At 41.7% G+C, this 23,315-nt stretch overlaps 1 protein-coding gene across 2 annotated transcripts in view; it reads right to left on the bottom strand.

The window, feature by feature from the left end:
• Positions 1-13,155: 13,155 nt before the first annotated feature.
• The window catches only part of trim44 (TRIM family member 44), a 55,907-nt gene continuing 45,747 nt past the window's right edge, over positions 13,156-23,315 (bottom strand). For both annotated transcript variants that reach the window (XM_088079987.1, XM_042496694.2), the window contains exon 6: positions 13,156-14,584. In XM_088079987.1, the coding sequence (XP_087936113.1) occupies positions 14,500-14,584 (85 nt within the window). In that variant the 3' untranslated portion in view covers positions 13,156-14,499. The remainder of the gene's footprint in view (positions 14,585-23,315) is intronic.

The following is a 23,315-nucleotide window of genomic DNA, read 5'->3' as shown; positions in this document are numbered from 1 at the left end:
AGCCTGCACCAAAGTGGTGGATCAGCTGTCCAATACTGCCAACCTTAGAACCTCAGTGCCAGATTGGCTAAAACGATGTATCCTCATATACTTAAGTTTCGTATGATATCCTATGCATTGGTGCCTCATGATCGTAGAAGGTAACATACTTTATGTAAAGTTAGGCAGTTATAGTTATGTAGTAAAGTTACTTTTGTAAGGTTTAGAAAAAGATAAATGGTTGGGCATCTTTAGGTTTAGGTTAGTAAAGTTGCTGGGTTTAGAGTTAGGAAAAGAAACATGGTGACAACTTTCCTTAAAGTGATTCAAAGTTCACTCAAAGTTCATATAGTTACAAATACCAGCCTCCTGGAGATTCTGAAGGAAAGTCCTGTGATTTGCAAAATATCCACCACCCCAATCTGCATCTGCTTCTTTCTTTACTCCTGTCAACACACTGGTCATGTGATTGCAGCCTCTGCAAATATTTGGGCTACACACAAATTATTGGTTTATTACTGGATTATGCAGGATATGTTCAAGTTTTGGTATATCACAAACAGTGACCTCTGGTGGTCATGATAAGAAGAGTTGTTGTCTATCATAAACAAAGTCCTATTAGCATGATCTCAATTAGCATGAAAAGATTAGTTGGGCATAAAAAAGTATCTGACTTTGACACCACAGTGGAAAAAAAGTTATTCTCATGAATTCATACAAGTCATCCTTTTTTATTACAATCCTTCATTCCATAATGTTCACCTCCTCAAAACCATGCCTCTTTTTAATACTTGTCAGGTGTTGCTAGTGTCATCTTGTAAAAGGAGTATTCATATTAAAGTCAATAACTCTGGTTATCAAAGGCAGCATTACAGTAAAAAGGGCTTGGGATTAAACAGAATTAAAGAACAGATCCTTTTCAATTTTGCTTCAGTCCCCATTGTGCATAAGTCTGCACACGTGACCAGCTCTACAGACAAAATCTCATAAAATATTGAAGAACAGGAGGAGTGGGAATATCACAGAGAGTGAGTGAGACGAGAGAGAGGAGGAAAACAGAAGGACAGAAGAGAGCATCAGGGCCAGAAGGTCATGTGATGGAGTGAGGCCAGGATGAAAAGAGGCACCAGCACTCCCAGCAGGCTTGGCCTGTTTTATAGCAATCATTTTGGCTTGGCCCACTAGTCACACCCGCAGGCTGCCTTAGTTACTGGACCACCAACTGTCGCAGGTGTTTTTTCATTGGCCAAAGTGGGACACTCTTTTTATGCCTCCCTGCTATGCCCTGGCCTTATTCTGCATTTTTCAGCAGACTGCTTGGTGCTCCAGGCTATATTTGTGTTAGATAAAAGGACCCAGATCTGAAGGATGGTAACATTGAGAGTAACCTTGACAATATTACAGCAGCGCTGCTTGTCTACTAGAGGCCGAGATGAACAAATATGCATAGCGAGTGAGTGACACATTTGATTTATTGAAGTGTGAATTAGAATAGAAGGAGCGACGGACAGCTATTGAGAACAAAAGAAAGTTGGAGTAAACAGGGAAGAAAGAATTGGTTCATATGTAAGATTCAGCAGTCAAGTGCATGAATATAGATGGGTGTGTAAAAAGGAGGTTAAGAGGAAAGGGAGCATGAAATATCTTAACTAAACTGAAAGTTATGGGTGTTAAGGGAGGTTTCGCAAGGGCGTGATAGAGTGGATCATGTGTGGAGTTCAAAAGTGTTCAAGAGACTAAACACAGGGGAGGAAAGAGATAGCAGCGCTGCCTAAAGGTTTTTCAACTGAAAGAGATTGTTTAAGTCTGGCAGCAGGTAGAGCATGGAGATTGACCATAAGAGAAGGAAGTTGGGTTTGAACGGGTAAAAGTCATCACAGCGAGGGGTTACCAGTCAGGCGGGACCACTAGGATTTGCTAGACTCAGGGATAATAAGCAACACCACCACGGGGTTATAACTCACGCCTGGTTGCTCTGGGCTCTGATTGGAGCAGCGAGGAGAGAGGAGGGAAGTGAAAATAAGGGGAACGGCGAGAGGGTGGTAGGGGAGCTTGCTGAGAAGCGGGCCTTTGATCACAGGGTGAAGAATTACCAGCTCAATGCCCGCTGCTGCTGGGCCCCAACCCCAAAGCACCATGGGAAATGTTCATATTCAAATATCAGTTCCTTTTTTCTCACCACACAGCTCTGATACTTTTATTGGCACGCACATAGACAGAAACACACACACACATAGCCCACACATTTACAGACACATAAAAACTAATAAATGACTTTGTTATGTAGCCTTGCCTTAGGCGAACCCTCATTAGAGTCACCACTGAGGAGTTATGGGGCTGTGACACACAGTGACATAGGGGGATACCAGACTGCACACACCTGCACAAACACACACACACACACACACGCATACACACACACACACATACACCGGTTCTGACAATAAGAGGGAATCATCAGAAACATCTACACAAACGCAGTAGAAACGTGGAACGCAGTTGAAATATGGGACAGCTTTTGAAGTGTGAAGGTAACGTGTTTCGGAGTCTAAACATGTCTGACTTGACAACATGGAGGGAGCCATTGAAATTCAAAACAGGGAGGAAATGTTGTGCAGCAACGTGATTTACCTATAAATGAGACACATATGGGACATGGCCTCAAAACACACCAAGCGTCATGAGAATGAACGCAATGGTAATAGAAAGTTTCTAAGAAGTATTTGGTCATGTATCTCCCTGCCCTCTGGAGCATGCCTGGAGCTTATCCTGCTGGATGATACAGAGGTGTGTGTGTGTATGTGTGTGGGCCGATGGGGTTTTCCCACCTGCTGTCAGGAGGGAGGAAATGTGAGCGTGGAATGAGCATAGCTTTGATCGTTTCTAATCCTCAAAGGAGGAGGGGGGGCACCTCAGTATGTCGGAAGGGGAAGGCCAAATCCAGCATGTTTGGAGAAAAAGGAGTGTTGGTGCATGTTTGTGTGCAACAGCTTAACTATGCCCACTTTAAATGATTATTTATGTGCTTGAAGTGTTTGGGGTTTTTTTTTTGAGGAAGAAGGTAGAGAGCAGTCCATGCTCCATAACATTTGATGGGGTGTATAACTGCCTTCTATTGCTTTAGTGCCTTTAGGACCTAGCATGTTCTATAAATGTCAGTTGGGAGCAAAAAGCACTGGCCTTCGTCTTTGTTTCCCTGTGGATAATTTAATTGAGAAAGTCTCATTAAATACCACTGCTGGTGGCGCCTGGGCTCAGACACATGCTGAGCCTGACCTTTCATCATAAGAACAATTAGCATGACTGGATGCTCGTTTAATCAGACGGCCATTTTATTATCATTATCGTAATGGCAGCCTATATATCATGGTTAAAGTCAAACCCCTGTTAACCAAGTTGTGCTGTGAGGCGGCCACAGGGTTAAATGAGCATTCTGTGTGCTACAGCGATGAGAGGCTTCACGCATCAACTCAGAGCGAGCACGGAAAGACTGAAAGGAGATGTTAGGGGTATTTTGCCAATTTTTATCCGTCGTTGTATCATAACAATGTGGGTGGTAAGAGAGCAAATTGGCACGATTCTTTCAAAAACATGAAAAGAAGTCAAAGAGCAACTTAACAAGGAATGATCAAAAAAATTAGCAAGAAACTGGTGAAAAGTTACAAGAAAATTACCTGAGTTTGTAAAAGGAAAGAGAGAGAAAAAAGAAAATGGTAAATTTCCTGGAAACAAAAGTGCTAAAATAAAACAGCAAAACTATATTAATAATAAATTCATATTTCTGTAACATAATTTTAAATGTATAATCATAAATTGTGTTGATATGTTTTTCGTAGTTATTTGATAATTCTCTGAAGACTCTCATTTTTAGGGATAGTTTTCAGGTCATTTCATTCAGGACACGACATTTCATGCCAAGTTTCTTATTGCCTTTCCACATATTTTTGAAGGAAATCAAACTAATTTGCTCACATTTCAAATGTTTAATTGCTTGTGGAAGGAGTCAGCGGGCAGCATAACAAAACTGATGTCTATCTAGGTTTCAAAGAGTTAAATAATCTGTGGTAAAGTTCTCTCCATTTTACCAGTGCCCAGATCTCCCTGCTAATCTCTTATCTCAAATCCCAGCGGATTTTCGCTGGCTCTTGGGCTGTTTCTTGAACTACAGACTGTATTTCCACATTTTTATCTATCTACTGCACCACAGACACAAAAAGTATAGAAGTGGACCAAGAAACTCACCCCTTCCTTCCTTTCTTCCTTTCTTTCTTTCTGTCATTCTCTCTTCATACCCTAATTTATCATCATAACCCTAACCTTAATATAACACCAAGTAGATGTGTTTTTCTACTGCATAGACAGCCTAGTTTTACAAAAAGACCATCTTTCCAGCATTGAAAGAAGAAAGTTTTATTGTATGCGCCTATTACTCCCCTCAGTCATACACAAAGATTTCGTGAGGAAAGGATGCAGTGCAACTTTGACTCAAATGCATTGTGAATAAACAGATACTTTCTCTCAGAAAATAATCTGGTCATGTCTTTCGCTCTGAGTTATAAGGTATGGGCTCTCAGCGAGTGTGTTTGCATTCAAACTGTTGCCATCTTTTTGCCCATTATCTGCCATGCAGGCCCATGGTAATGGAGATAGAGTGGCCACGTTTGAAGTGACTACATACATTTTCAGGGACTGACCTTTGAAGGTGCAGAGTTCTCAAGAGATATAATGTGTGCACGCAAGAGAGAAAGCACAAAGCAGGTAGAAAGAGGGAGAGAGAGTTGTCTACGCAAATATTTATGTGACATCGTTCGAGCACATTCATAGATGCGCATTTGGTATTCCATCCACAGGTAAGAGATCGCAAGGCCACTCTGAAACAGTCCAAGCTACCTTGGGACAGCTCCAGCTCTCACTTCACAGTCCTCCTGTATACTGCAAGACCCTGCAGGGCACTCAGAGAGGTGGTTAAAATTGGAACACATTCATCTCAATCCCCTGCCTGCCAGCACTAATGGATGTTAGCCTGTTTTGGAGAGACAATGAAATCGAAGAAAGACAGGATTTCAGGCTCCTGTGGCGTACGTGGACACAAGTGAAAAACACAAACACGTTTAATCCCTTTGTGCTACCATGTGTATTATACATGATTTGAATTCAACAGCAGCCTCTTCTATAGCCTTGAAAGCAAAAGCTCACTTCCCACCATTGTTTCACAGCAGCCCTGATGTGTCAGTTTACTGCAATCAGTTTGGAGAGTAGAATTACTTTTCATTCTGCTCCATCTCCACACTGTCTGCCCTTTGTTATAAGCCCCATGTCCAATTTCCTCTACTACAAATAAAAGATGCATCAATAATGCTAAAGGATGATTGAATACAGACTCCAAGGCTACCTACTGTAGCCGCCTAGCTGGAAATTGAATAAAACCAATTCTAAAGCTCCTTGAATGCAATAACACCTGTATTTATGCTTTGAGCTCTATCTACACATCATAAAGCATTTTCTATCTGTGATAGAGTCCTGAGCCAGCTGCAGAGCCTGCCTCGTGCCTTGTTTACGGTTTATATTTTTCTACTTTTCACACCTTTCAAACTGCACCTCAGTTTACACAATATTTATTATGCTTCCCTCTGCCCTCTTTCTTTTTCTGCAGAAAAAAAAACTCCCCTCGAGACCACACCTTTATTGTCTCCCTTAAAAAGCAGACGCTAAATCACAAACATAACACACTGAATATCTACTCTGCCAATTTGCCGCTCCAGTTTAGGAGAAATCCATCAAAAATTGCAAGACTCCCTAGGTAAAAAATAAAATCACCATTTCGCTTTCATTTCTTTTTATTTCTTCTTTCGTGGCATATACTTTTTAAAAACGATGTGAACAGGTGTCTAATGGGAGTTTGTGGGCTACAGACATCCAGAAATACTATCTAACATTGTAGTGTATTGACTGCAGACTGATTGTAGGTTCTCAGTAACAGTATGATGTGCAATGTCTGGATTTTTATGCAGAGGAAGTGTTGCTGCAGAGATAGAGAGTTCAGTCTCTTGCTGAACAGAGGTCATTAGCACATCTGAAAGTGTTGGTTCTGTAAGTGTAGGTACCTCAGAGTACAAGTGTAGCAGCAGCAAAAAGGTGACAGACACATCAGTAGAAAGAAGGAAACTGAGAGGTGTTGGAGTATGTGGCTGTAAGAGAGAAGAGGCTGAAGTTTCAAGTAAATAAATGCTGTCATTCTTCTTTTCTAATCAGTTCTACACAACTTCGAAGGAAAAACTCTCATTGAGGAAGAGAATTTTATGAAACTACAAAAGAGCACACGTTTAGTGAATGTCTTATCATTGCTGCATCCAATTAGGATCTGATTCTGTAAGCGGCTTGTCATCTTGATTAAGCACTCACCACGGGGAGTCCACTGATCAAACATTTTGTGTAGGCGGGAAGTACAAGGACAGACAGTAATGCATTGTGTCAGTAAAAAACTAAATGGATAAAATCACATTTACTGTACAAATTCTCTCTTATATTGACACAGACCTGTCTGTATTTTTCATATCGTTTTTCTATTTCCCTGTCTAAACTGTGAATTAATGAGGAAATGTCACTGCTTCCAACAATGACATCTTAACACTCTTGTGAAAAACAGCTATCATATGCTGTGCATCCTTAAAGCCAGTTTTCTGTTTTTATTGTATCTGATTTTACTGTGTAAATTAAAGGGGAACTACACCAATTTTCAAAATTCATATATGCTATTCCTACAGTCTAAGACAGTCCAAAGTATTGGTAGACATGAACCACTCTTTCTCTCAAATTAAAAAAACTAGAGTGCTAAAACTTAGATTTGGGATGTCATAGGGTATTAAGTCTGGAGCTGCTCTATAGACAATGAATTGGGAAAGATGTTACAGATGACAGTGAGAGCACCCAGGGGAACGATCTGAGTATATGGGTACATTTTCTTTTTCAGGACTGAGTTATCTACAAGGGAATAAAAGTCATTTTGGTATAAAAAAACAAACAAACATTCTGTTGGTCCACAAATTTAGGCTCCCATTCATTGTCTATGGAGCAGCTGATTTTCTCACAAATTTGAGACTTCTGACTTTAAGTGAGAGTAGTGCATTTTCACAGATATTGATTAAACTATACAAGGCCATGGAAATAAAATATGCAATTCTTAATTTAGGTGGTACTCTCCTTTACAGCAAACATATGGCTATATTACAGTGGTTCCCTTGTTTAAATAGAAATAGGGTAAGAATTTATAATCTTTTCGCACACAAGCTTCGCTCTCTAAGGACCCTGACACATCAAGCCAACAGTCGGCCATCAGTCAATGTTGGGCAATCGGCTATCTGTCATCAGTTTTTGCTGTGTGTCCTGCATGTAGGCCATTGTCAGCCCTTTTCATGCATTGTCTGATTTTTTCAGCCCAATTCAGCGAGTTAAATTGGCGTCAGAGACGGCAGGCCACTGGTGATTGAAATCACCCTGACTGGCAGTTCAGCTCAGTGCATGAGAGGAGAAACAGAAGTGAAGAAAGCAAACAAATTACTAAAGTCAAGAGGATGTGTGATTTTAAAAAAAACAGCTGTTACATCAGGTTAATTGATTTCTTAGCTGTGAGCTCTTTAGCAGGAATGGGTTGTAATTATGTGTAAATACCCTGGGCCTTTAGCAGAACTACACACTGCCGGGACGATGCTTGCCCCCACCTCCCTCCCTCCCTCCCATGACACCATCATGACACCATCATGACACAAGCTTATGAACCGTAGTCCAGTAAGTCCATACCATGCTTCTGAACGCCTGATCTCACACAATACCAAAAGCAGGACAGAATAAATCTACGTACAGTATCTGACTCCAAGCAGGCAAAAATGACTGAGCTCAACATTTTGCATACTGAGTAGGAGTTTGGTGAATTCCTCCTGATCGGCTGAACAAGTACATGTAAATTTCAATGTGATTGTTCACAGCAGAGGGTGTTGAAATTGTACAGCAGATTGTGAAATAGAAACAGATTGTTTCCTTTTGACCTGAGAGTGGCAAGGAAAGGGAGCGATACTCCAACACAATAGCTTCCTTCATCGCTTTCCAAAATAAATTTCTGTGACATCCTTTAAGTCCACTTCTACGACTGCCAAAAAACTCTTCTCTTGGCAGCAACTCATGCAACCTTGAAGATGAAAACTCAAGCAACACCTGTTATGTTATACTTCATTAGTCACTGTGATGAAATGTGTCCTCTGTACAGTGTTTGACCCATTTAGCAACAGTGGGCAGCTGTGTTGCAGCCTCGAGGAAACAAGTCAAAGCCAGTACGTAAGTCAAGGGTAATGCTGGTCCATTCCTACCTTACATGCATGTATTTTGGGAGGGGAGGAAAACTCCAAGCAGAAAGCTCCCCCACTAACCACTGAGCTGGTTTTGGCCTGTTGGCGTATCTGACTTCAAAGTAAGGAATCTATCTGTCCTTTCTCAAGAACCGTTTGTCCGATCTACTTCATGCTTGGCTGGTGTGTTGCTGGGGACCAAAGGATGTGCGCTGTCAAATTTGGTGCAATTTGGAAACGTGACACATTCAATATTGCTAAACAGGCAAGCAGAGATGTGACTTCAGGGCTCTGAGTTCACTTTTACTGCTGCATGCTGGATATATTGTTAAAACCAAACTCATAATCTTAACTTCCCTAGCATCAACAAGCATGGAACAACGGCACTCTTCCATTGCAACTCAAATTGTGTTCTGTAGGTTTGCCAGCCTATCTTACTAATAATGTTACCCCCCGCAAAATATCTCTACTAATTCATGCTCGCCATGAGGAAGTTATGCCAAAGCGAGCGACTAATACATCTGTTTTTAAGATTTTAAGAAATTAATGCCACTGTTAAATGTATTTCTCTAGTGTTTTTGACCACACACAGCCGCAGCCTGAGTGTGTATGCAGAGGAGGATTTAGTGATTTGGGGGCCCCAGGCAAACACTGCCTTGCTTTACTTTTCACCTTTTCTCTAACTGGGAATGTTGGTATTGGCAGTGGTAGAAGAGGTACTCAAAACCTTTGTTTGTATGAGTTGTTCTCGAGAAGCTGCAAGCAGCAATACCACAGGCCGAGCAATCAGTCCATTTTAAACAGGCATGTTTTAAACCGGCACTGCAATAGTTGGATTTAATTCCTGTTTTCACTGGTTGTGATTATTCTCAAGATTATTCTCTATTTTCAAGATTTAATCTTGCAGATTGTTATCCCTCTCTACTAACCTTGCAAGTGCATTAAGTTTTGCCAGACCTCCAAATCAACAGCAATCCTTGAAACATCAACTCTTACTTCGTGTAAATTTCACCAAAGCGTGCCAAGCCTTCCTTTTAATTAATCAAAAAGCACCGTTAAGCGTTATTTATCAATAAATGGTCAACTGATTTCACTGGTTTCCCTCCGAATGCTGCGTTTGATTTATTCAAGATAATTTCCATGGTAGAGTCTCCACTCTTTTCTAGAACAGCTTGATGAATGAGAACCACTGACACTAAGCTACTAACTGAGAGAAAGCTATTTGTACAACAGCAGGCGTTTAAGACTGCCACTTTTGGGCATGTGGGTCTACAAATTATGCAAAGTGATGGCATTTGAGTTCCCTGTATTAGAGTGAAGAGAAACAAATAAACTGGATGGATAACACAGTGCCCCTGCTGTAATCTAAAGGTCATCACAATATTCTACAAACTGTTTTCCAACTACTGGTGAGCAGGACAGCAAAACAAGTATACCATATTTAGACTGTATCTGCAGTAGAATCTGGCAAACCCAATGAGGACAGCAGTACAGGTTTGATGGTAGACTGTGTCCCTGATAAAACTGCTAATGCTATCCATCTCATCAAACATGGAAGCATGTATCTAATCTTGTAGCCTTGGGGCAGACCTGGAGGCCAGACGGCTGCACCCTTCCTCACCTCAGGCCAGGCCAGAGCAATTACTACTGCCGCTTCACACACAGACCTGTGTCACCAACGCAATTAACAAGCTCCGGAGGAGCCTGGGCAACCAGAAAGGGACAGACTGTGTACACAGCATGAATGATGAGAGGCATGAGCAAGGATGGGGAGTGAGGAGGAGATGGAGGGGGGAGGAAACATGAGTGGATCAAGCCGGGTTACCAGATTTTTGTGAGCAGTTAGTGTAGGTGGATTTCAATCTCTGCGAAAAAGAAAATAAAAACATTTTGAGCATCATAGTACAACATATCATTTTTAGATGCCATACACATGCAGACATATTCGTGTCAACCAAGTAATTTAATATTCTGCTAACATTTTACAATATAGACGTATATTGTTTTCTCTTCCACGTACCTTTGGGCTGAGATTTTGAGGAGAGCAAGCTTGCTAAGGCTATATTTTGCCTCCCACTTCTCGACATTCTACATTCATCCTTGTTGTGTGGATGATTCATCACAGCTGTGACAGAGAGAGTATAATGTGTTACAGCTCCCAGAAGGAACAGCCGTAGGTGTTATCTAGGCGGGATGTTCATTTTATTCAGAGGCACGTTCCATTATCAGCTGGAGGGAACTGAGCATACCAGCTCCTTTCCACAACATCCACGCCATCATGATCCCCATCTTTATCACCTTGCGTGTGACCACTTTTATGTCTCCCCATTGCATACTTAATTCTAAACTCTAATCCTCATTCTAAACCCAGAGCCTGCTCATCTGCTGCTCTTTTGATTACAATACCCCCTCCCCCCAGTTCCCTTCCTACTCTACAATTCCTTTACTTGTCCGAGCAGGATGCTCGGACAGGAAAAGATTGCACAGAGGTTAGAGACAGAAGCCCTAAGGTGTCTTTGCTGACTCGAGGATGTAAGAGTGATGGGAGCTGTCGAGAGGAGAGATGGATTCCCCGGCCATCTCATCTCCACCCAGTCATTGTTCATGAGCTGGGGGCTGCCAGACAGCTGTCTGTACCTGCCACATCTGACAGATGCCTGCTGTCAGTCAGTCTGGAATGGTCCACAATCTGCATCACCTTCTCTCCGACTGGATCTCGCGTGAGCCAAAAATCGACGGCTGGAAAGAGATTGATATATTTCCTGTTAGCGTTTCTCAGAGGTTCTTCATCCTGTAGTTGGACGCATTAAAAGAAATGGAGACAAGCTGGAGGTGTCAGAGAAAGGTGTCTAAAAATACAAACCAAAAACAGAGAGCACTTCCCTAAAATGAGAAATGTCGCTTTTTTGGTTGTTTGCATTTCATGTGTGTCAATTTCTGAGCCAATATGCCAATTTAATCTGCTCTCCACCTCCAAGTTTGTATCCGAAATGCATCAGCAACAGATTGGCAACCAACATAAGGGATGAAAATGTTAACTACCAGGATCTTTCATAACACCACGAGTGATGTCATGTATTGTAATAGTCATCTCCGGTTTCAGCGAGTTGGTTGAACCCAAAGCAAACAGTGGAAAATGTAAAAATCCCTTGACTGATGCTATTCCCTTGCTTTTGTGTGTTTGTGTGTGTGTAAAGAGGCCAAGGGGAAAGATGAATAAGAAAGTGCATTTACTGTGAGACAAGCAATACATTCTCTTGAATGGTACAAGAGGTGTGGGGCTCTGCAAATAAACTGTCATTTTTCACAGGCTAATGCACATCCTCACAAATACTTAAATGCACACACATGCAGCGGTGCATGCACACATACATTTCAAGGCAATGTGTGGTCTTTTATTAGAGAAATTTCCTATTTCTTTCCGAGCTCTTGCATGCTAATAAACAGAATCATTAAGTCATGGTGGGTTGGTGGGTGGTGGAGCTGCTCCATTACTGTAAAACCACAGACACCAACTGTCTTTTAAATGACGGTGGAGAGAAATAGGCTCTATTAAAGGCGGCAATCAAAGCGGCATCGCCACTTGCAAGCATGTCACGTAGCTAATTCAATCTCACAACCCATGAAGCAATTAATTCATGTCAATACAAATACACAAATAGTCTTTTTGCCCATCAGGAAAGCACAGGGTCTTATGGCTTGTGCTCGTGTTTATTTGCGTCTCTTTGTGCCTCTGTGTGAACATGCTCAGTGAAGTGAACCTGGAAGAGCAGGTGTAATTGGGTGTGGAAAAAAAGGGAACTTTGTGGTCTCCCTGGCTAAATTAGATCAGACAATCTCCTCCTCTCCATTTCCTTCCCAGACAACAGGCACATTGTCCCCCCCTCAGGGTTGTTATTATTTCTTTGATCAGGTCGGACTCCACGATGGAGGCGACGTAGATGACGGGATAATGATTATTCTCTGCAACCAGCCTCTCTTTGATAGTAGAGGGGCCTGTATCTGGCTATGCCTCCTCCTGGCTTACTTAATCAATTTGGCTGCAGAAACACTGAAACACACACAAGAAAAAAAATCTCTAAAAGGGTTTGAGTGCTCTGGTGCTTGGTCATTCAGCAGTGGCTTAGTGAATGCTGAGGATCAATGCCTCATGCGGTAAACCATTAAGCCCCATTATTTCTGTAAAGAGAAACTCACAAGAGAATGCAAACCCAGATGTGTTACCACCCAGATAGCAGTGACCACTGGCTAAATGAGTTTCTCTGAGTCGATATCTCAATGCAGAGGGATCAGACATGCTGAGAAAGCATTCTTGACTTGATAAAGCAGCTCGGTGTACAAAGCAGGTGTGAAGCCAGAGTGAGCCACATGGCGAGATTCTGAGAAGCGTGAGTAAGAAAAATGAGCAGCGGAGAGACAATGGCTTTCTGATTGAGGCGGTGAGTTGATGAAAGTGGGTTCTGGCTTGTCTGGATCCGTAGGAATGAAACTGGTCTGAATTTAAATGCATCTGTAGAGAAGCAGAGACCCTACAGAGTTCTCCTGCTCCATCAACTCCCTTTGTTTCCAAACCTACAATTCCCAGCCCTATCTGGATGAGTTGCTGCTTTGCATTTTGATGAAGTAAGACAAGAAATCCTCCCCTTCCTGAATCCCCTCTTTACAGCACTTCATCTCTCCTCCTGTCTCCATCCATCGTCGCACGCCTGCAAGGTTTTTTTGATATTAGTGTCTTGGATGACTGATGGTGTTCAGGTGTTTGTGGTGTTTTTCAAGAGACAAATAATGAAGGAATTCTTCCTAAAGTGAAAATATGAATGTGATCTTCAACATCCAATCTAAGAAACCGGCTGTTTATTAATAGATTTAAGACAAAAATAGACAAATAAAAACAAGAGCAGACATCAGACAGTCAGACTTATGTCTGATGTTACATGAGAATAAAGACTGAGCTGTTGGAGTTATTTCAATAGGCTGTTGACACTCTGACAACTCCCTTGGGTGGGTATACTGCTCTTAGTGCTTCTTGTGCTATAGTACAGTGAAGTCATGTTGTTGTCAAACATGTTCCACATATTACGGGTGACACCGCTTTCAATTTTGGATTTAAGGCAACAGAATCAATCACATTAAAAACAAACTGCTGACACAGACAGACTCGCGGCGGTACATCATGAATGAAAGCCACGGCTGAGCGGGTCAAGGTAGAAAGTGCGTACGCTCGTCTAGATTGCAATCCGTCATATGCTGCAGATTGGCCAGGAGTAATGAGCCTTTACATTACGGCGCATAGATAGCTGATACTGCGGGAGTGCTATTTTGCACAGTCAAATTACGGTTCGATTTTCACCCTAACAAAGACTCAGCAACATTCGCCAATCAATAGGTGTCAAAATGTCCCCCGCTTCTGATAGTGGATCTGACAAGCACACAAGGAAGTGTGCGCAAATCCACAGGCATAAAGACTCAGCATGTAGGGCAGAGGCTGCAGGGAAAGGAGGGGTAAAGGCAACAGGATGATGGAAAATACAAGAGACAACATTATAAAACAGACACTTTCTTTTACAATCAAAATATAACACCCAAAACACCTACGCAATATATATTCTCTTGGTGACGTAAGGCATTGTGGCATCTGACAAATGTTCCCTTTTCTATGTCTGGGAGTGTCCAGAATGTTTTTCAAAAAACGACAGAAACAAAATGATATGGTGCATAAATGAAGTGTGACCATGCCACAGAAATTTCCCAATTCTGACATCTGTTGGGCTTAACAGATGCTCTGCTCGGCTGCCTACCCAGGCTCCTCTCTGAGTCAGCCAGGCTCACCAGTAAGCCAAGGATCTGACTGGCTGTGGAAATTGAGCCTGATGGTAATTGATTGCACATAACTTGCGTGCTTCAATTAAAGAAAGTTAGTAGCTAGTGAGGAATTAAAAAAGTTTGAGAGCAGAAAAGACGTGGCCATCCATATTTGTCACAGCAGCCCTCTTCAAGGTCAGTTCACTGCCAGCAGGCACCGGGGAGGTGGAGGGAGGGAGGGGGAGTAAAAAAGGGAGACGGCTGACAGAGAGAGAGAGAGAGAAAGAGGGGGCCAGCCTGACAGCTCAACAGGGCTGACAGCTGGCTGAAGTAGACATTGAAGGACAGGTGGATGTAGTAGGAGTCTGGTCTGCTGGTATCAGGGGGCGTGGTCCATGGATGGTCCAGAGTCATTGTCGTCAAAGTCTCGCGGGTTCATGGGGTTTGCCCTCGGCTCTGGTAGCCTGGAAAAAGAGAAAGCAAAAACAGAGTAGAGACATATTAGCTGACTGTAACTCATCCAACTCTCTCTTTCACAACACCTTCATGCAGCCTCGCAAACACACACCCTACTGACACACACACACACCCTGCTACCATGCACACATATTATGGAAATATAATAAACCTTTGTGAAATGTAATCAGCTTCAATCAAGCTACGCCTTAAGTAGAAATCATCCATTCTGTCGGTTTTATATTAGCAGCTCTGCCTGTGACAGAGACAAAGTGATAGCTAAATTGCAGGGACCTGTAGCAATCCGAGCCGGGCTGATAGATTCAATTTCACTGGAGACAGTCTACACTAATCATATGCTCTAATTGGACAATGTCGTGAGGGTGATGGAGCACTGCTCCTCCCTGAGACGCAACTCTCTTCTGTAACTTCTCTCATTCCACTCCTCCATCCTTCTTATGATGGTTTTCCCCCGTATATTTCTGCGGCACATCCATTTTCAAAGACTATATGTCAGCATGTCTTTCTAAACACACACTTACTGTATGGGGATGCTGTTTAATTCAATGAGATTCACTTTAGAGCTATGCCATCTAATTTCACCGCTCAAATTTTTCTTCTTAAAAGAATCACTTCCTATGACCTTGGACAGCTGGTTTGCATTTATATTTGTGAATTTACCGTCTATCGCTGTGAGGATCAACAAAGATTATTCCCCTCACATCTCTTATGTCACACTGAGGTACAGCTTTATAGGGTACACACTTGAGTAGAAGTGAAATGCTATGGCAGCTTGACTGACTGAGCACTTTTACCTGACAAGTTCAAGGTCAGATAGCAGTTCAAAATTGAAGCTGTATTTGAATGCACAAATACTGATAACCTGCATGAACCCATAGGGTCATCGGTTTGTTCATAGTAGCTGAGCAGCTCCATCAGTATGTAACCACAGTGCAGACGCTTTGCTCTGTAGCTATTACATTTGAAGGGAGAAGTGGTTCATGACAACCAGTAAAGCAACAGGTAATTTGTATACCAAGCAATATTAATCTCTTACACAAATGGTTACACAACCCAGTAAGCTAAACGAATGAATCATTCCCCAGAACGAGCACAGCGAGCATAAAAGGAATACTTCACCCACAAAATGATAATTTGTATATCAATTACTCAACCCGTTGACTTGGGGAAGAAAACTTAGTTTTCCTCGCGTGCCTTTATGGTGAACTAAGAATCCAAACACCATGCAGTATAATCCAAGTCTCATTTATCCAGTCCTATGCTCAGTACTTCCCAAACACATGCTTTCTTGCTAAAATGCTACTATCTAAAACACTTCCACATTAACATTCTCTTACATGTACGAGTAGCATGGCATGTGTTTGAGCTCAATGAAATACTCTAACATAGTTCAAACGCATGCACACGCAAAGGCTTGCTATTTGTATGCAGAAGTGTTTTAAATAAGAAGGTTTTAGTGAAAATGCATCTGTTTGGGAAGTACTGAGCATATGACTGGATAAATGAGACTTGGATTATATTGCAGGAGTTGTGTGTGAGTTTGTAAACGGATGTTTTGATATAGTTTTGCTGTTGTTAAATGCAGAAACCCTTTACTCCAATTCAACAGGAATTTCCTCAGTTCTTCTTCACAAATTCAACGCAACACAAGGTGAGTAATTGATATAGAAAGCCTTTATGGGTGAGAATTTCTTTTACAAAATCATGCAAACACACAGAAGTTACTGTAGCAGCAGCAATGTGAGACAGCTACAAAATGGTCAATTGTACAGTATACTCAATGTGATTGCATGTCAGACCTTTTTCAGTTTTAGTTAAATGTGCTGTGTCCTGAACGAGGGGTAGATAAAGAATCCCTGGTCGCCATAATTTGTGATATTTTTGCACATGCACAGAAATATAAAAGAGTAAAAGCAAAGGTCTAAAATCTTATAATAAATAAGTGGCATTGAACAAATAATAAAGGATTAAGGATTGCCTGTCAGGCTGCAATATGGAGCAGTTAAAACACTGTTATGAGCTAAGTGTATTCAAATTAAATAATAGCTGAAAGTGGTTAGCCACTGGTGACGGTCACCACAGAAATGTGACAAAATGTTTTGTCAAATGCATTCTATTACTCATGTATGAACGAGTCAGTATTGTTTCATTTCACTAACATCGGGTTCACACTGGATGTGGAATGACAGTGAAGCGTGCCGATTTTCCCTGAAGTGCCGGTCACTTGCTTTTGGCAACTATGTTGAGCAATCAGACCTACACACTGGATATTTAGCCTTCACCAGAGCAGTTTTGGCTGAGCAAACATTATACTTACTATCTATAATGCAAGATCTGAATTAAAGAAAGGATTTTCTGTAGAGTATCCTTTATACAAGCAAGCAGTTAATTAATACATTCCACATATTCTGTTGTCTCTATCTCCTATCACTCTGTCAAGGACACATTTCCCTCCATCTCTGCTCCTCTCCCTCTCTTCAACACTGTACTGTTCCGCCTCCGTTTTTCCTGCCCCATGCTGTATGCGGCACAATCTTTGAGAAAAAATCTACACAACGGTTAATAGGCTGCGATATCTTTCTGAGCGCTGCTCCCTGAGTATTCCTGTCTGACACACTTCTGTTGGCAGAAACAAAGAGCTGCTTCCATTCCTCTTTCCTGCGCCTCCTCGAGGAGCACATCATCACAACACAAACTCCTAACAGAGCATCAAAGAAGAGCAACAAATGTGTGCGTGCATGAATGCATGTGAGCACATGCGTGTGCACCTATGAGCAGAGGCGTAAAACATTTTGATGAACTGTTGGCCTTTCAAAACATAATGGACAGACTCCAAAAACTACCTTTGGTTAAGTTATGCACGTCTAGGGTAACTAAGCAGCAACAATTTGCATGCAGACACACACAAACACACACGCACATACCTTGGCATCGAGTGCCAACTTACTCACTGCCAAAAGAAATGATGATGTTGGACAGAGTATATAAACACACACACACACACACACACACACAGAATACAGTTGCTGTATAGTTATACCATCTCTCTTAAGTATACATCCGAGACATTAATTATTCAAAAGTGCTGTTCCCATTCAAATTCTTGGCAAACTTACCACTTGTACACCAGTTTTTACTCAGTATTCAAATTGTCTACAGGATCACACAGGCTCTTCACTCTTTTATTGTCAGCACAACACACAAAAGTCTGCATTGAGCTAAGCCGCGTGCTCTCACATAGCTCCCTCCTGTCTGACACAGTGTTTGGGGTAAAACGTTGGCAGATTTATTTGTGTGAGGCAATTTCATCTTGCATCTCCAGTCAACCAAAACAGTCACCTCCTGCTGTTCGTATTACAAAAAAAAAAAAAGTAATTACAAATATATTTATATGGCACAAAGCAAGGCCTCCACTATGGAGGCAAATGAACTATTTATATTCAAACGGTCCTTGCTAAGCCTTAGGACACAGGGATGTAATAACTTATTTATTCCACCCGCAGGAAAAAGGCCATTACTTGAGAAGGAGAGAGAGAGAGAGAATGGTGGTGACTGGGGTGGGTGGTAGAGAGCAGAGACAGAGTGGAGCTTCAACATGCAACAAAATGTCAGTGGGTGGGTGATAAATTCCCTACAAGTTAAAGCCCTTGCTTTGTTCTCTTTTTCTGTCTGTTCATCTTCCCTGGCCTAAGTAAAAGATCACTTTGGTGTGTGTGTGTGCCCTGACGACTTGGTTCTCTCCGCCCATGACTTATTCATAAGCTTTAATGCAGTCGATGTATTATTGATCAGGGCCGATCACTGCCTCCTCCCCTTGGTGTGACCATGTCCTGTGGACAGGGGCGAGCTGAGGGCCGGGGGGCCTGCTACAGAGCTCACTGTCTGGGCTTCAAGTGGATCACTGGCTGTGCCTCCTGGGTGATAGATGGACAACAGCCTTGGTGTGTGGAAATGTGGAACACTGTGTTTGTGTGTGTGTGCGTTTGGTGAGAGAGAGTGAGATAAGATTCTAGATAGGACTGATAGACTAGAACAAAGCTAATCTTACTAAAGTCCCCTCTCTGAGTGAAACAGAAAAGTTTCTCCAATAGCCCTAAAATGAACCCATCACTCATGGGAGAAAACCTCTGGCTCCCTACGAGGAAAACAGAGGGAGGGATGTTGCCTGGACTTCGACTTTTGTCTCTCTCATTCTATTCCTGTTTTGGCCTCAACCCCGTGGAGCTCTCTGGGAGATAGAGGAGGGAGGGGTCCTTGCCCTGATTAAGTTTGAATTCCCTACTCTTGGCAGGGAAGCTGCAGGACTCCTAAGTCATCATCCGGAAACACTCCCATCACGCCGTGGCAGCCTTGCCAGCTTGATCCAGCCTCATTGCCATATGAATAATCATACTGCAGTAGCTTGGATATGCTGAATGGGTTTGAGGTGTGTGTAGAGGTGATGGAGAGAGGGGAACAGGGAGGAGCTGAAGAGCAAACTAGGAGTTGCTGATAGGAGAGTGGGGTTCTTCTTGATTAAGCAAAGAGAAAGCAAAGAGTGAGAATAAAGCTGTGTACATAGCGCTGGTGGCAATCATCCTCAGTGGAAAGTAACTATTGCAATTTGCATTTTCAAACAGAGGTGATGCCATCTAAGCGCATTCCATCACATAAGACGGCAGGGCACATTTCTCAAGCCCTGGAGGTCTATGAGGTTTGGTCTAATGAGAGAGGATCCTTAATGGTTATTGATAGAGCCCACGAGGACAGACTCTTACCCTTACTCTCCAGTGAAGCAGTGCACTCTGCCACTACTTAATGAAGTAAATCTTGTCGCTTCTGCGGGATGATTTAACACTACAAACAGCTTTGAGACAAGAGATGACTGGAAAAATAGATCAAACAAAGGAGTGAAAAGGGGAAAAAAGTGTAGAGTAATAATGATGTGAGGAAGGAAAGTGAACATAAAAAAACAGGTATTGATTCATTGATAGCAATCTAACGTTAAAAAAGAAGATGAGACAGTTTTTGCGCTATTATGAGTACTTTACCTTTTCTGCGCTATTGCTCCACTGGATCTAATTGGCCTTTGTCCTGGAAAGGTTTACATCCCTTTCTCTCTCGCCTGCCAAATCCCCTTCCCCTCCTTCTCTCTATGGATTTATGCTTTTTCCTTTCATCTGAAAGCCCTGTCTGAGGGTGTGTAATTTAGAAATAGCCTTTGCACACACCTTTCATTAAAAGCACCCCTGTGATCTTCCCAACACTTTGCACCGCGATGATCCTGCCAGCTAGAATTTGAGATATGGATGTATCCTAATGAGTAGAAATGTGAGGGGAAAACCAAGGGGGGGGCAAAGAAGAGACACTGAGAGGTGGAGGAAGAGTTAAGAAAGGAAAAGACAATTTATCAGAGCTTCAGGAAGGTGGAGATCAGAGAACAAAAGGGAGGAGAGTCACAGTGTTGGCAGGAAGTGACAGCATCTTGATCAGAGCTTGTTGCTGAGGCTCAGACGCAAGAAAGGGGGAGCTGAGCGCAGGAGCCATGGCTAATACATTTTTCAGGAGCTTCTATTAAAGTTCCACTGTCACAGGTTACCTGGGCCATGATCAGATAAGGTGCTTTTCTCTCGTGCTCTAATACAAAGAACACCTGCTGCTGAGAACAAAATCGTCAACAGTCCTTTTGATATGCAGCTTGAAGTTCAAGAACTTGCAATTTCTCAAATTAGGTGGAGCTCTTTCACAAAGGAGACAATACAGTACTGTCACCAGCTCCTGCTTTTGTGTAAGTTACACTGTATTAAAAAAATGTGTCCAATTAAAAATCATTTTTCTTTCTTTTTTGGACAAATTTGCACCAAAAGCCCAAGAAAAGAGTAGACTGTGGTAGAAAATAAGAGAAACTCAGTGTTTAATGATTGCTGAGTCTCAATATAAAGTTTATTCTAAGCATGAGAAGCCTTTTACATTTTATTACGTTTATAAAAACAAATTGCCTATTTCAGAAAGTTCAGTTGGGGTTAACAATTATGCACATCGTTGAAACTCAGCCTCAAATAATAATCATTTGCTAATTTAGCAACTGATACAAAAAAAATGTCATTGTAATCCCTCCAAGCACAATATTTGCTGGGTCTGTTTCTCGTCAAGAACTATTTTTTTACTCTCATCTTCAACACAGGATTTCAAGTGTTGAGGACTACTGCCTTTTTTTTAAGATCATTTTTGGCTTTTGCCTTTATAACAGATAAGACAGTTTAAGTGTGTGTGTGTGTGTGTGTGTGTCTGTGTCCTCTTTACATGGGGTAGTCTACCGGGTGAGCTACTGGGCACTCCTGAAGATTACTGCACAAAGATGCTTCCTGCCGTACTTCACATGATCAGAAAATCCGGTTTGTACTTTCTTCTACTTCTACTTTTTTCAATGGCATTTGACACCAATAAGATCATGATATAAGGGCTCCCAAAGCTGACTAGCAAAATTCCTGAAATATTTTAAAGTGGTAAGTTAACTTTTAATTTTCATGGCTAAAAACCCCAACTGATCCATTCAGAAGCGACAAGACAGACTACTGGCTTTTTAAGCAAACAAGAGGAGGAGATGTAAAATGTCGGAATGCAAAAGTGTTGTAAGGAGCGTGTGCCGAACCCCATGTCTTTGACTTCCACATGGGGTGAAGCTGGGTCAGAATGGAGAATGTAATGCGAATTTGATTGAAAAACATGTTGACTTTTGGCTGCTACATGCATAGACACAAAGAGATACACAACACATTACTAAAATATTATGTTTATACCTTAAAAATGTGTTTAAAAACATTTCACAGCTAAGTGCCAATACTTTGGAACACTCTAATTGTAGCTTTAGACTGCAAGACTTTTCTAAACAGAGCTGATGGCTCCTTACCTCATAATTCATGTTTATCTAAATTATGCACTATTACAAAGATTAAAGGTGTCCTTGGCTAACAAAACACAACTAAGAGTCATTCATACTGGCATCTTGTCTTGTTTAGGCTGCTGTAGCTTTTTTATTCTCAGCTGGTAAAAAAGTTATCCAGTGTCACTGCAGCCCATTCAAAATGCATGAAAGTGCTGCTCAGGTTTTCATTGCTAAAAAGAAACAAAAAAAAGAAGAACTGGCTCTGCCCCATGCTACACAGACCTCTTGACTACATATGAGTTGCACAGACTGTGATCTTTAGATGAGGCCTGTAGTAGACTGCCGACTTAAAGTAACCATGATCTCTCAATGCTTTGAGGCTTCAGAATATCACACCTAAAGAAATCAAGAAAGAAAAGTGAGTAAAATGTTTCAGGTCAATTCTATAACACGCTTTTGTTAAATGCTTGTTTATTAAATTGTTAGTGATGACTTGTTTTTCCATTTCTTTGTCTTTAATAATTAATCTTACGTGCAGTCCTGTTTTATTCATATTTGAAAAAATATATTCTGTAAAACACACAATGTTCCTCTGGTAACAGAGTTTCTGTCGTGTCATGGGAGAAAGAGAAGACATCAGTGCTTGTGACAGCAGTTGTTGAGAAGCGAAGACGCTATTAAGATTCTGGGGCGAGAGGCTGCTACGTGGGCACAGGTGGTACTGACTCTGCAGGTGTTGGAGGGGGATGGTAGGAAGGATGGTTCACTGCTTGGGTTTTATGAAGGTTTCACAGTTATACTGTAAATCGCTAATACACTGGATGATTAACTGAAGCAAAGGAATACACTGAGATGCATAAATATGCCTATAAATTAGATTGCACGACAGTATCACAAATAGGTAATGTGGTGGGAGGCTATGGAGAAACCTAGGAGTGGGTCGTGTTCACATTTGCACCGAAAGTATTAAAATAAAAGCACCATTAGGTACTGGTACCTGCTATTCGGTACTGGTACCAACGTTCCTTTTTTAAATACTTAATTTTATCTGTAATAACAAAGAAATATTTTTTATAATAGCAAAAATTCTGCTCCTTCTGCTCTTCTAATCACACCTAGAGCTAATCCTCTAGCTGTGTCTGTCTGCTTGATTGTGTGTATGTCTGTCTGGACCACTGACTCACTTTCGCAGCCAGCCTCAAATGACAATACAAGAAACTACAGTTTTTGGCACTGCCAAGTCGACTTCATTTTTCAGTCCTGTATGTTCCTGCTTGGTCTTTAGATGAACCTTTCAGCTCTTTGGGTCTCTGCTGCTGGCCTCAAAGTTTTGTGGCTGGCTTCGAGGTTTCAGGATCCTGTGCAGCACTTCCGCCTCTTGTCTTAACCTGCCACTCTCACCCAGATGCACTCTCAGGTACTGACATTTGGCACAAATGTGAAACCCAACCCAGAGGACACCGTCTCGAAAAACTGATACTGTATTTAGATTAAGTTTGCTGTAAAACCAAAAACTTAACACAATATGACTTTTCATTTGATGTTCTCAAATTTAGGTTTAAAAAGTTTACACAGCAACAAAAACCATCAACTGGAAGGCTGTTCAGAAACCTTCCTCCTTAGGCAAAAATTGTAGCCTTGTCTTATTTTCTCTGATGCAGTAACGCACACAGGCACATACTCACTGACACGCACAGTGAGGATTCATGATGTTAGCAATTTGCCTTGAGAAAAAGAAAACAGCACAACACTGTTCTTCCTCTGTGAGATGGGAGTATAATCTGCACGAGTGTCAAACCTCCCTGGGCATTTTAATGATAAATCCGTAAAATATCTTTACAGTCCACATCTGT

The sequence above is a fragment of the Plectropomus leopardus genome, chromosome 7 (genome assembly GCF_026936395.1).
Source record: "Plectropomus leopardus strain MGB_pleo_1.0 chromosome 7, ASM2693639v1, whole genome shotgun sequence".
Lineage (NCBI taxonomy): Eukaryota > Metazoa > Chordata > Actinopteri > Perciformes > Serranidae > Plectropomus > Plectropomus leopardus.
Note: the sequence above shows the minus strand (reverse complement) of the source record. Positions and strands in the feature narration are given on the sequence as shown.